At 32.4% G+C, this 15490-nt stretch overlaps 2 protein-coding genes across 2 annotated transcripts; one reads left to right on the forward strand and one right to left on the reverse strand.

Moving 5' to 3' along the window:
* Positions 1–1491: 1491 nt before the first annotated feature.
* Positions 1492–7501, forward strand: LOC130961117 (protein trichome birefringence-like 34). Its single transcript, XM_057886798.1, has 5 exons — positions 1492–1915; positions 3011–3188; positions 4376–4572; positions 6059–6217; positions 6846–7501. Exons 1-5 carry the CDS (start codon positions 1548–1550, stop codon positions 7192–7194), a joined length of 1251 nt encoding a protein of 416 aa, XP_057742781.1. The 5' UTR covers positions 1492–1547; the 3' UTR covers positions 7195–7501.
* A 457-nt stretch (positions 7502–7958) lies between these two features.
* On the reverse strand, positions 7959–10872 carry LOC130961118 (proteasome subunit alpha type-4-like). The gene is made up of 2 exons (XM_057886800.1): positions 10764–10872; positions 7959–8982 (listed from the first exon to the last, which is right to left on the reverse strand). Exon 2 carries the CDS (start codon positions 8947–8949, stop codon positions 8197–8199), a length of 753 nt encoding a protein of 250 aa, XP_057742783.1. The 5' UTR covers positions 8950–8982; positions 10764–10872; the 3' UTR covers positions 7959–8196.
* Between the last annotated feature and the right edge of the window lie 4618 nt (positions 10873–15490).

Genomic DNA, 15490 nt, shown 5'->3' on the forward strand with positions numbered 1-15490 from the left:
GTAACTAGTATCATAACATATTATCAGAGTTTTATAATCGAAAAGTCTAAATTTTAAATTTTATAAGATTCCAAAAGAAAAATAATTTAGCTCAAGGCAAATTAAAAAATATATATATAAAAATTTAACCCAATTTAAAAGAAACTTTTGTTTAAAAAATATGTTAAAAATATAATCATTTATATATATATTTTTTATCAGCTTAAATTAAAAAAAAAGGTAGTATCATGATAAATTAGCTTATGTGATTTAATTATGTATTTCAGCTAATTGGTACATTATTGGTACATATGCATGTACTGTATGCTTTGGTTAATTTGAATATATTTCCAAAATAAAATTTTTATATTATAATCTAATTATGTATTATTACAATTATTGCATGTATTGTATTTTCTACTACTTAAAGTCTGTTCAGATTCTTAAATATAATTGAATAATAGCACGCTTAACATAATTGTATACTATTATATCGTGCATATTAACTAAATTCGTTAATTATTTTTCTTTTTATTATATATTTATCCTCAACAACCAAACACATAACCCAAAAATATACTAGTATACTAAAAGAGTAAATTGCAAATGTAACTCTTACCAGAAACACTCTTAAAAGTTGCAAATAAATCTACCTAGTATGTGGTTACCTTAGTTTGTTAACCCACTAAAAAAGAAGATTTGATATATGAAGCATGCATACATACACATGAGGGAATTAAGAAAGTGACACTACTTTGTTGGTTTCTCTTATCTCTTCCTCATTTGTGTTTTGAGGTAGAAAAGGACTTAAGATAGTGGAGAGGACAATAAGGGCTTCGACCATTCTTCAAGCAATGTCATTGGTTGTGAAAACGTCAACAACATATATAACCTTAATATATATCATTTAATTGGTCCTTCCCTCCACATATCATATCATATCAAATCAAAGTTCCAAACAGCATAATTACTATAGAATATTTTTAAAAAATAGTGCTTCAAATAATTGCCATCATATCAAACCACATAAAATAAGGTAAGGTATATAGTAAAGTTTAGTAGATGAAGCATAAAATATCTTTCTAAACGTATTGAGGGCAACCTGAAATTTTTTTTCTTCTCTTAATATAATATGGGTATTCTAAATAGTTTAATATTATGTCATAAAATTATTTATTCTATAAATTTAAATTTTAAGTAGAAAGCAAACAATAATTATATATCTAACATTAATTTTTAATCTATATAAATTGGAGCTAAATTTTAATTAGTTAACCTAAAAGTCAATGTTGAATATAGTACATTATTATCTGATTCTTATTGTAAAACACTATGAATTAAGAAATATCAAGTACACTAAACTTCTAAATGCATCATTGTTCTCCACCTACCATTTTCAGTGGGACATGTTTGGCTATGGATGACAATAATCTTCTACCTCACTTTCCATCATCAAGAAAGCTTCAAAATTAAATTGAGGGAGAATTAGAAGTAGAACAATTGAATCATTATATTGCACCTTGCATCTTGAAAAAAACAAAGAAAGGTGCAAGCAATTATTGTAATAAATGGCAAATAAGGCATCACAAGAAATAGTGTTAGGAAACACTAGTACTACAAATGGAGGAATAAGAAGCACATTTCAATCACTTGTTTTAGTACTAACAACAATTGTAGTTGTGACTGGCGTTTATCTAACACAAGAAGGAGGAGAATGGTTTGAAGAGAGTAGTAGTAATAGTATGTCATCAATTATTGAAGAATCAAAATGCAACATGTTTAATGGTAAGTGGGTTTTTGACAACATAACTCATCCATTATACAAAGAGAAGCAATGCACATACATGTCAGATCAATTGGCTTGTGAGAAGTTTGGAAGGAAGGACCTTAGCTACCAGAATTGGAGGTGGCAGCCACACCAATGTCACATACCAAGGTCTTTAATTAATTAATTTCCATCCCCTTAATTAAGTATTAGCTTATTATTATCACATTTTTTCTTTTAATTTTGGAAAATTATAATTTTATGTAACTACATCATATCTATTCTTTCAATTTTCAGGTTAGTTTGACTAATTTAGTACATTGAAAAATCATCAATACATATCTAGATATACAATTGGTTTGTGTTAAGAGACAAATTTTTGTTCAGATATTAGTACTATAGAGTATAGACCTATATTTTGACAAGACTATTGCTCAGAGACAACTAATTTTAATTCAGTGGTAATGTATTTTGGCTTTGGCGGCTATACTTGCCGTAAATAGATTTATCAATAATTAGATATTATTAATCGTTTTTTATTTTGTCGTTAAAAGCTAAAGTTTTATTGACAATTATCAATTATCGGTAAAAACCTTTCTTATGGTTAAAAAAATCTATAACTTATCATTATAATAATAATAATAATAATAATAATAATAATAATAATAATAATAATAATAATAATATAGTTGTTACAAAAAATTAACTTAAAAAATGGTGATAATATAATATTATTGTCACTAATTAAATTAGTTTTTCTTACACTGTTTAAAGCATTCAAACTTCTCTAGACAACTATTGATACATTAATGGGTAAAACATAATTTTTTGTTTTTAAAATTTGTTAAAAAATTTTTAAAAATACATTTATATTTTATTTTAAAATTTTTTTATTTGCATCTAATATATTTTTTGCGACTATTTTTCAAAAAATTTAGAACCAATTCAATAACAATGTTCACATAAACATCCTTCAATACAGGCAAATCAAACATATTTGTCATGTATTATTGCTGGATTAGTCCTAAATTTTTTAAAAATTTAGCTGTGAGAAATATATTTGATGTAAATAAAAAACTCTTAGAATAAAATTAAAACAAAATAAAATTTATGAATATTTTTAAAATTTTTGACAAACTTTAAGAATAAAAAATATACTTTACCATATATTAATTTTTTTAAAATTTATTAATTTAGTGAATTTATACTATATTTTTTAGCTTTGATGAATGTGGTCCATCTTTTTGTGTTATATAATAATTATAGGTTCAATGCCATAGCAATGCTTGAAAAGCTAAGGAACAAGAGGCTTGTGTTTGTGGGGGATTCACTCAATAGAGGCCAATGGATTTCAATGGTTTGCCTTGTTGAGTCTTCGGTGCTCCCATCTCTTAAATCCATGCGCACCATTGCCAATGGCTCACTAAGTATTTTTAAGGCCATAGTAAGTAATCTTAGGCATTATAAGTAGTAGAAGAATAGAGCTATATATAGTTGCTTCTATCATCGCATGAACATGGAACAATAAACAATAATAAAAAGGTTTAATTATTCTGTCGATTCTTATAATTTTACTAAATTTTTAATTAGATTCTTATATTTTTTTTCGATTGAGTCCCTATATTATATTAAATTTTGTAATTAAGTTCTTGTGATGACAAAAACGTTGAAATTATTGAAATATTTCATTAAAAAAATGAATATGTCTAATACTTGACTGAATATTCTATATAGTTTAATAGAATATTTCGTTAATTTCAACGTTTTTGTCAGGGCAGGGACTTAGTTATCAAATCTGATACGGTATAGAGACCCAATTAAAAAAAGGTTTAAAAACCTAATTGAAAATTTAATAAAACTATAGGACCGAACAAGATAATTAAAACTAATAAAAAATACTACGCAAAAAATATTTTTATAGCTAATATGATTATATGATTAAAAGAATTTTAATTTATGATATCTATTTTATGGCAAGTATAATGACTATATGGACTTGATATTCTTGAAATCCAAATTAATTTTTCTTCATTTCTAAAATTATACATTGATCAAATTTAAAATTTAGATATATAGTTTTATGTTTTGTGAAATATAATATTAAACACTTATAAATATAATATTGTCCTCTCCTAAAATTAAAGGAAATTAATATCAACCGATGAATAAATAAAAAAGAGTTTAATTTTTATGTCCTGGTAGTATAGAATATTTTACGCAGTCGTCCAGTTACATCTGTCTTTTTGGATGACCACACAGTTAATATAAAATATAGTTATTTTTGTTAATAGAATATTACATAATTCAACACACATATACAATTATTTTATACTGTACTGATAATGCACTAAAATCAAATTCATAAAAAAAATCACAATAAATTTCACTAAATAAGTAAATATAGAAGAGCAAAGTCATTGTAATTTATCTTTAAAAAAACCCGTTACACTATTAAACTAATTCTTTAATTTTCTCATGTTTCAAAACATGAGCAGATAAACAAGTTGTGATTAGACACATGGGTTTGATTATTAATTAGCCAACATTTGACAATTGCAAAAGAAAACAACTTATTATTATGTGACTAATAACAGTTTATGGATGTTAATTTTGACAAAATTGAAATGAAAGGAATACAATGCAAGCATAGAGTTCTATTGGGCCCCACTACTAGTAGAATCAAACTCAGATGATCCAATAAACCATAGAGTAGCAAATAGAATTGTGAGGGTCAAGAGCATTGAGAAGCATGCTAGGCATTGGACTGATGCAGACATTCTGGTCTTCAACACTTTCCTTTGGTGGAGAAGGCGTGCAATGAATGTTCTGTGAGTATACACACATCTTTTACCTAACCATCACTTTCTTAATTTCATCAACTAATTTAATTCACTGCTTTATTGCCTATGTTATGTGATCATCTACAACTACTCCAATGTTAATTTCCAACTACCATTTGTATAATAATGATTGTGTTTTCGAAATGTTTTCTAAACATAGTAAGTACTAAGTAGTTGTATAGATATTATTATTCTTATTATACTATTAATTATCAAATGACCTATGTATTTAATTGTGTATGTATAAACATTGGGGGTATAAATATAATGTAGGGTGTAACTGTAGTTTATTCCTGGATTTGTGACATCTTTAAAATTTTTCTTGTTTTTTTTTTTTTTTTTTTGTTTCTCACGATATTTTTTAATCCGCCAGATTAAAGATTAATCAGTTGTAGATCTAAGCTGATTCAAACCTCCAAGACTTAAGTAGATTAGTGAACTTACTACTAAACAAACTCAAGTTGGTTATCTATTTTAAAAATTTAACAACAAGCAAAGTATAGATCCATGAACTTTCTTAAAATGAGTAGATTATTGTCTAAAATAAGTTCATTATACTTGAATTTTAGGTTATGTTCGATTAGCCCATAATTTTTTTGGTTATTTTTTTCGATACGGAGGAAATTGGTGTGTAATATATAATTAGTGAAAGGGTTAGTGTTTTTCTTTAGTATGAAGTTATTTTTTTTTAAATTGTTATAGAATAAATCGGACGGTTAGATTTGTTAAAAAGAGAGAAAAAAAATAAAATATGAAGATCCGATTTGATGGAGGTATACAAATCTGGGTCAGATTTGTGTTTTAAATAACAAATCTGATTGTTTGATTTATGTCGTCCACATCTTAGTTAAACACACCATATTCTAATAATGTTGCAGAACACTATCTTCTCCCCAATATCAAAAATAAAAAGTGAATTTTTTCTTCATATGCAACTTCATCCCCTAAAAATGTATGTTATAGAGTAAATGCTTTTTTCATGCTCCATATAAATATCAGACACACAATATTAGAAGGTAAGCAAGAAAAAGTAGAGTAAAATATTGAATTTTGTAGTTATAGATCTTTGTGAAGTATGATACTATTACTCCATTGATAGAACTACTTTTCCAAAAAGTTATATTGTTAGCATAATGGTCAATCAAAATATTTTAAACTTAAGGAAAGGAACCAAAGTACAAATACTAATTTAATTTCTAGTCACCCTTACAATGTCTGATTATAGAAGTGTTTATTTTTTGGTGGAAACTAATATATATCTCTTTCATGTAAAAAGTTAACAGCTAAAATTTATTAGATAACAATTTAGTCAAATATATAAAATTATCTAATGATTTTTAACAATCAATTTCACAAGAAAACAACTGCATATAAATTTCTACCTTATTTTATATGTGAAAATCCTGAAATACAAATAACATAGCTGTTTCCTCTTCTTTTTTCTTTATATGATTACAATATGTGAAATGAGTAGGTGGGGATCATTTGAAGATCCAGATGCAGTGTACAAAAGGGTTGAAATGGTGAGAGTCTATGAAATGGCATTGAGGACTTGGTCAGATTGGTTGGAGGTCCATGTTAATCGTAGCAAGACACAGTTGTTTTTTGTTAGCATGTCACCCACTCACCAAAGGTTTAATTACAATCTGACTTCTCACCAACCTTAAAAGAATAATATAATTATGATATTTGCATATTTATCTATGGGTATTTATTTTCAGATTAACTCCTCCCTTTTTATGCACTATGCCTTTTTGGGAGACAGAACCCATCTAAAACTATGATAAAAAATTAAAATTATTTGTTATGATGTTAAGTTTAATGATGAGTTTCCATATGAGATGTTTATGATTTTAGAAATTCTTAGGGTGTGTTTGGTTTGCGTTTTCATTTTCATTTTCTGTTTTTATTTTTAATATTTTTTGTTTTCTGAATTTTGTGAAGGAAAAAGTAAAAACAAAAAGTGAAAACAGAAAACAAGATTTTATTGTTTTCATTTTTTTTCCATAAAATCCAAGAAACAGAAAATATTAAACACGAAAATAGAAAATAAAAATGCAAACCAATCGCACCTTTAGTTGTTCCAAAAATGCTGCCTATATTTGTACTCACAATCAATTAAGAAACTGTGTAGATACAAGTTTAATATGCTTAGGACATACTTTAATACCGAATGTGCTCTATAAAATTTCATATTAAACTTGTGTCTATGCCAAAACCTCTGTTTGCTATATTTGTAATACAAGTTAAGCAAATTGCAGGGCTCATGAATGGGGAGGAGTGAAGGGTGAAAACTGCTACAAAGAAACAGATTTGATTACACAAGAGGATTACTGGGGGAATGGTACTTTTCCATCAATGATGAGGGTGGTGGAAAATGTACTTCAAGATTTGAAATCAAGAGGTTTGAATGTTCAGATGCTTAACATCACACAGCTCTCAGAGTACAGAAAAGAAGGTCACCCATCTATCTATAGGAAGCAATGGGAGCCTCTAACAGAAGAACAGATTTCTAACCCAAAAACTTATGCAGATTGCATACATTGGTGCCTTCCAGGAGTTTCTGACACTTGGAATGAGCTTCTCTATGCCTATATTTTCCATCAATGACCAAAAACTGATTATAGAAATTTGGAATATGCAATGGTAATATGGTCATTAGAGTTTTACTTTTTACTTTTTTTTTCCTCTCTCTAAAGGTTTTGAGGGGAGTATAAGTGTAAAGCATATTGCCTCTCCTAATCCTCAAAATATCACACATGTGCTAGTGACTTTTTATATTTTGTCTTTGTTTCTGTTTTTGTGTTGTATACTAAGTTTTTTTCCTTGGAATAATGCATGACAATATGACATTACCTTGTTTGCTTCATGGAAAAGCAAAGCATGTTTTAACCAGTAGTGACATCAAAAATATGCAAGTGGCCAAGGAAAAATAGTAATTGAATTACTAAGCTTTTGATTATTTGTTCTGTTTGACTGAAACAATCCATAAGGACACTGACAAGTGACAACTTAATTCAGTGACCACTAGCTGACTCTTGGTATCTTAGACAGATACATAACCTTAGAGTGAATGCCAAATAGCAAACCTAAGGTTATGAAATTCCCAAATTGACTGCTAAGAAATTGAAAAATGCAAACAATATGATTAAGACTAATTATTCACTGACCTTTCAGTTTATTGTGGTTCATCTGCATGGTACTACTGGTGTCCGTGGTGCACTTTAGTTTGGTTTTGGTAGGAATCCAATCGTACAGAATTCAATTGGATTGGTTTGGTTGGTTTTTTGGTTTTTAAACTAGTTAAGAAACCAATCTATCCTAGTCATAATCCGTGTACTAAAAAGGTTCTATCTTATTTTCAACCAGTAATATGCACTAAAATACCAAAACAAATTTAATTTCACAAATTGACACACTAAAGTCATACAACACAATAAAACATAATTGAAAGTTCAACAAATCATCATAGGTCAACAACAAGAAAGCAAATATCATCAATCTGTGTTGAAAATCAACTATAGGTGTAGCAAATACAATGTCACTTGCATTACAAAAATAAAAGCATTGTCATTAATTAAACCTGCATCAGAAATGGAAGAGCAGAGCAAACTAGGCAGTGTCTGTTGCTGGTTGAGTCACCCCAAACTTCACCAATAGTTTATTCAATGCCTCAGGGGAGCAAACTTCATACTTGACCTTTCCAGAAGGTGAGAGGAAAACCTCTGCTAATTCAATCTTCTCTGAGGTCAAGCTTGTGCTGTCCATAGTCTTGCTTAATACCTTCAATGCAAGTTGCACAGCTTCTTCTCTCGTAATGCCATCCTTGTAGTCCTGTTTCAGTATTGACTGAGCCGCCTGGTTGTTTGCACCAATAGCTCCTGCTTTCCAACCGCCATAGTTTCCACTAGGATCACTCATGTAGAGTTGGAAGCCAAAGTTTTTGTCCCAACCTGCAAACAGGAATGAGACCCCAAATGGTCGAAGACCACCGAATTGGGTGTATCCTTGCTTAGTATCACAAAGAGACTGAACCAACTGTTCAACAGGCATGGGCTCTTGGTAGGCATATGTGTAGCGTTGTGCTTGGACCCTAGCTGTATTGATGAGGATGTTCGCATCCGACATTATCCCGGCAACAGCACATGCAACATGATCATCAATCTTGTACATTTTCTCAGTGGATGAAGAGGTTTGCAGCAGTTTGGATGTTACCTTCTTTTCGCCAACCAACACGACACCATCTTTTGATAAGATCCCTATGGCAGAACCAGCATTTCCAATAGCCTCCATTGCATACTCCACTTGATAAAGACGTCCTTCAGGGGAGAAGATTGTTGTACGGCTATCATATCTTCGCGACATATTGATTCCCTGACTTCTAGTTTAAAGGAAACACTAAAGAAGAGAGGAATCAACAATGTATTTCTTAGTAACAGAAAAATAAAAAATCAAAAGATCTAAGCTTTTGATACTTTTCTCTATGCAAACCTTCAAGATCTGCTAAAAGCAAAGACTACACAAAGATAGCAAACCATATGCAAAACATGAGTGCAGTGACAATGAACTGAATACCGATTTCTATTATCATGAAGCATTAATAAAATATCAAGGTTTTTGAAAGAGCAAAAAATTACAAGGGGTATTTTTATCCAATCAACATTACTACAGACAAGTGTTCCATTGACATTAAGAGAGAACCCTGAAATCTTGAAATTTTAGAGTATCGGTATGTATTTTAGTGAAGAACTCTACCCAAGAGCAGTGTGATCTATGTTAGAACAGTCGTTCAAGCTTCCCTCAACCAGAAACTAACTTCCTGCCATTTCCATTCTCCCTAACTATCTTTATATAAATATATAGCTAACTAACTCAGCTGATTTATCTTGACAGCCTTACCCTGCCCTTCCTTGTATAGATCTTTCCTTGTGAGTCTGCTCCTATCACCATATTTGTAAACATGTCCTCTCCGTAGAAGGAATCACCAAATAAATGAGACGCTTTCAAACAGTTTAAGAGCATAGAAATCTGGTGATAGTGCAATTTCTCACTCAAACAACCTCCCAAAACCAAATGGAAGAACCATCATGAAAGGCTATAGAAATTGATTGTCTAAACAAAGTAAAAGCCTAGGATTAAAACTTCCAAGGACAAGCATGAATGGCTTGTTGAGTTGATATCTCATCCATAATAATTGAATTCAATGACCTCAACAAATTTAACTAAAATACAGTTGTGAACTAATATACGAGTCCTATCAGCCATATCATTGGAAAGATTTTATGGCACATGATAGCAAAATCAAAGCAGCAGATCACAATCTAACTTCAATCAGATTTACCAAATCCCTGCTTAAGCCAGCACCAAGCGTTCTCAATTGCGAACTAATGGGTGTTGATCAAAATACAAGAAATATCAAAGCACCATTTCCGCGTGAACCAGTACAAAAGCAGAGTCCAACTCATCACATAGAGAAAACTAACTGGAACTTGTCACAATCAGAGATACAAACCAATGTAACTGACCTTAACACTTCTTGGGCTTAGCTTAGGTATTCAGTGTGAGTAAAGAATAAGGATTCAGTAGAGTTCATTTGTTGCTGACTAAATAAGTTCCTACCAAAGAAGGAAACAAACTTCTCATGCTAAGATTCTAGAATAAACCACCAAACTCCACAAGTTTGGAAGAACTCAGCTAGTTTTATTCTATTCTAATATATGCTATTCTAAAATCAAATTTCATCGCATATTTCCCATCTGATAGATTTTGAACTTAGGGGCTCTAAGCAACAACTTCCAATATCTCGCATGACAATTGAGAAAAAAAAATACCCTGCTTGAAAGCAACACTAACTGTACGAGCCATGCCATTGCTTTGAAGATAGTGAGGGGGAAAAAATTCCCTAAACCTAAACCCAAAACCAATCTTGACTACTGAAAATGCAGCAATCTATGTAAAATAGGGAAAGCTACGTTAACCTAGAGGATCAAAATGGATAATTAAATATTAGTTCTTAAACAACTAGGATCAAGATTTTAATTCGTCGATAAAAAAAATGCGATCATTTGCTCAGATTCAACTAACAAATGGCTGAAAGTACCGAAGAATGTGGAACGCAACGAAGGTGAGAAGTAAATAATGAATGGAAAGAGGAATTGTACAGGGAAAACAAAACGCACCGTTTGAAGGAGAACGCGAGCTTCGGAGTGGAAGGGGAAGCAAGTGAGAGCAGTGAAGAAGGCACTTGCTTTGTCTCCAAGTCTAATTTTGTTTGGGCTTATTTATGGATTGGGCAACACGAAAAGTACTCTACGGGAATGAGACTTGACTTCATACCAAGATTGCGAGAACCCTTGACCAAAACAAAACAAAACAAAAAAAAGTATTTCTCTATTTTAGTCTTCAAAAAGTTTCGAATTAAACACGTTAATTTCCAACTAAAATTAATTATTCGATTGGTCTCTAACAATTAATTATGTCAGTCACTTAGGTCCATTATTCCGTCAACTCTAACGGAAGACAAAATGGTCCCTGACAATTCTAATAGAGGACAAAATGATCACTGACCCCATTTGTTCGAAAACGACACCGTTCTTTCCAAATTTTTATCATATCTCACATATTTCTAACATTCATATTCTCCTTCTTCACCTTTCACATTCTCCTTTTCCATGTTTTTCTTCCTCCTCTTCAACTCCAAAATCAAGCGTGTAACTGTCACGTGTGTCGCACCTACCTCAACATGTCATGAACCACACACTTTCTAAATCTCTGTGACTGATACACCCACCTCCTCCACACTTGACCCACCAGAAGCATCCACCTCCAACCCCCGACAACGTCCACCACATCCTCAAGACCAAGTTTCATAACAACTCCAAGAGCACACCTTTCTCTACTCTCCGACAAGCAATATAGATTGTTGGACATTAGGACATCATCAGAAGATTCTCCTTCGACATCATATGCAAATTCTCATTTGGAATGGACCCCGAGTATTTCATTCCTTCTTTCTCGGAGTCCAAGCTGGCAGACAACTTCGACCTCGCATCCAAGCTATCAGTACAACAAAAAATGTCGTCGTTACCGCTCATATGGAAACTGAAACGATTACTGAATATTGGTTCGGAGAAGAAGCTGAAGGAAGTGATCGGAGTGGTTGACAATGTGATCATGGAGATGATAGGGCAAAGGAGGAGGGATATGGCGACGACGATGATGGGTTTTAACAAATCAGACTTGCTGTCTAGATTCATGGGACCTATCAAAGACGACAAGTACTTGAGCGACATAGTCATTAGTTTCCTGAGTATGAATTTGTTGAGAACAAGTTGAGGATCTTTTTTCTTGTGAACATTGAAGTTACAGAGTGTGCATTGTGTAGCTTGAAGTTACAGTGTTAGACTGTTAAGGTTATGCGAGATATGATAGAAATTGGGAAAGAACAGTGTCATTTTCGAACAGAGAGGGTCAGGGACTATTTTGTCCCCTGTTAGAGTTGTTAGGGGCTATTTTGTCCTCCGTTAGATTTGACAGAGTAAAGGACCTAAGTGACTGATGAAGTTAATTGTTAAGGACCAATCGAATAATTAATTTTAGTTGGAGACTAAAGTATCTGATCCAAAATTCTTTGAGGAACAAAATGGGTAAATACTCCAAAAAAAAGTTACGAGAATCGAACCGGTCAAATGACTGGTTCAATGATTTAATGATTTGACCAGAATCGAACTATATTTGAATCAATTTAATTAAATATAAAATAAAATTATTAAAAATTGAATTTATAATTTTAAATACTTTTGAGACAAATTTAAGACAAAAAATACTTTAAATTTAGATAATAACTATAATGAAATTTGAGCAAATTGCACCTACTAACCAAAATCTTAAAAGTTTAATGAATTAGAGGAATAATAACTATAACCGAAATAAAAATTGTTTACTTAAATGGCTTGGATTATAAACGTGAATGTTCTTTAGGAATAAGTTTCGAATATTTTTTTTTAAAGTAAAAGGAGCTCAATATAATGAGATGGAGCAAAGAAAAAGAAACAATAACTTACAACTCCAAAAGTAACGAGAAAATAACTCCTAATTATCTCCAACAATGCCATCAAGTCATCAACAACCAAATGATTCACCACTAAACCACTCATTAAAGCTTGTAAAATATCTGTTAATAATTTCTACCACACTTGAACCGTGACTGTTGAAGATTCTATCATTTCTTTCTAATCAAATTTTCCAAATGACAGCAAAAAAACCAATCAACCACCTTTTCTCCTCCACCTTTCTTGCTGGTATATCCGTCCAACTTTTGAAGTGTTGCTTTAGTGTACCTAGAATAACCCACATCCTTCAAAGAGCAAACAACTAAACACATCATACCTGCCAAGTGAGCTCACACCCAACGAACAAGTGAAAAGACGTTTCAACAAATTTATTACATAATACACACATATGACCATTCTGGTCAATAACACCAAATCTACACAGTCTTTTCTTTGTATTCACCCTACCAACTAACACAAACCAAGTAAATAACTCAACCCTTGGTGGGACGAATCCTCGTCAAATAGTACTAGTGAAGCTATAGATTGTTATATCCTTCGGTAGTACTTTTACCTGCAACACCTGCACAAAGGAGTTAGTTGAGTAAATACCTTTTTTTTTTTATCAAATTTCTAAACCACTATATCCTCTCTCTTAGTTGTTAGTTTAACTTATTGTAGAACCTCATGAAGCTGATTTACTATTTTCAACTCCCATTGAAATAATTCTCTCTACCGTTGAAAACTTCAAATCCACTCTAACCAATCCCAGAACCCACAATCCCCTATAACAGATCTTCTAAGATTTGAGACCGAGAAAAGTCTTGGAAACATATCCTTTAGCACACTACTCAGTAACCAGCTATCCATCCAAAATCATATTATCCTGCCATCTCCTAGTTTCATAGCCAATCCACTGATCATCTTCTATCTCACTTATGGCTCTCTAATTTGTAACTAACAAATATCCTTCTACGGACCACCTCTTATAGGTAAAAAGTTGCCCACAAATCATCCTGGAAGGTTTCATGTTATTATAGGAGCACACAATTTTCTTCCAAAGTGGACAATCCTCTTTCAAAAACCTCCACCACCACTTGAATAGGAGAGTTGTATTCTGAATCATCGCATCACCAACTCCTAGTCTACCTGCCTTTTTTGGGACTTGAACAATTTTTTATTTCACTAGAAACATCATGTCCTCCTTACTCCAGAAGAATCGTCTCTGTAAAGAAATCAAATTTTTCCGTTACTGCCTTTAGCATTTTGTACAAGGTGAGATAGTAGATAGGCAGGCTATTAAGAACAGATTTAATGAGAACCAGCTTACCCGCTTTATTGAGAGTCTTTGCCTTCCACAAACTTAGCTTTTCTTCTACTTTATCAATAACTGATTTTCACGTCTTGACTAGCTTCATATTCGCTCCCAAAGAAATGCCAAGATATTTGACTGGTAATAATGCCTCTTTACACCCTAATAGATGACACATCTGCCATGTCCAATCCTGCTCACAATTCACCGAAATCAAGCTGGACTTATCAAAATTAATACTCAGCCTTGACATCATCTCAAAACAACGTAACGCAGCAGTCGCTTGTAACTTTCGATAGTCTCTTCTTCAGTAGGACAAAATAGTATAATATCATCCGTAAACTGCAAATGTGACAACTCAATGTTATCCCTTCCAACTAACAGAGGGGAAATGCGTCTATTCCTCACTACCGCCCCAATCATCCTATGGAGAACATCCACAACTAGCACAAATAGAAAAGGAGAAAATTGATCTCCTTGTCGCAGACCCTTTCCATTTTGAAGGGATTAAAGGGAGACCCATTTATGAGTACTGACATAGACGACGAGCATATACTCTCTGATCCACTCCCGCCACCTATGGCCAAACCCCATTTTCTGCAACACAATATCCACAAAACTCCACATAACTCTATCATAAGCCTTTTGAAAATCCAGTTTAATTATCGCTGAGCTCTATTTCCTCGACTTCAACCACTACACAGTTTCACATGCAATCAACGCCCCCATCATGTATTTCCATGCCCTGCACAAAAGTACTCTGCGTTTCTCCTACTAAACCTGGCATTACCTTCCGCATCCTCCGAACAAACACCTTTGAAATATCCTTATATACGCAACCCACCATACTAATCGGCCGAAGGTCCTTTATCTCTTTTGGTGTAACAAACTTTGGCACCAAAGCCACCCAAATAACATTCGAATCCCTAGGTACTATAGATGTCTGGAAAAATCCCATCACCGCTTCAGTGAACTCCCTTCCAATGTCCTCCCAACACTTTTTAATGAAATTTATATTATACCCACCACTGCCTGGTGCCTTAGTTGATTCACAATCCCAAAATGCCTCATTTATTTCTTCAATAGGTGGCATCAACTCCAACTATGTATCCTCCTCCTTATTTAGCCGATTTACCAGCCCATCATGGAAGCATATATTAGGCGAGTTTTCTTGGTGATATAGATCCTTATAGAAATCTCTGATAGAAACCTTAATCCTAACTTGATTCTTAACTAATCTCCCAAGAATCATTAATGCATCAATCTGATTATTTCTCCTTTGAGCTGAGGCTAAATTGTGAAAATATCGAGTATTTTTATCCATCTCCTTTGCATGCCTAGATCGTCACATTTGCTTCCAGTGTAACTCTTTTCTAACATACCATTTCTTGCAAGAGCTCACCAGCGCCTCCCTTCTTGATTCCATGGTTCCATCATCCATCCCTCTGCTAACCATATCAGCTACTCTCTTGATTTCCTCCTCAATCTTCTTAATCTTTATATCCAAGTTACCAAAATTATCCTTATGCCATCTACCCAGCGG

The sequence above is a fragment of the Arachis stenosperma genome, chromosome 2 (assembly GCF_014773155.1).
Source record: "Arachis stenosperma cultivar V10309 chromosome 2, arast.V10309.gnm1.PFL2, whole genome shotgun sequence".
Lineage (NCBI taxonomy): Eukaryota > Viridiplantae > Streptophyta > Magnoliopsida > Fabales > Fabaceae > Arachis > Arachis stenosperma.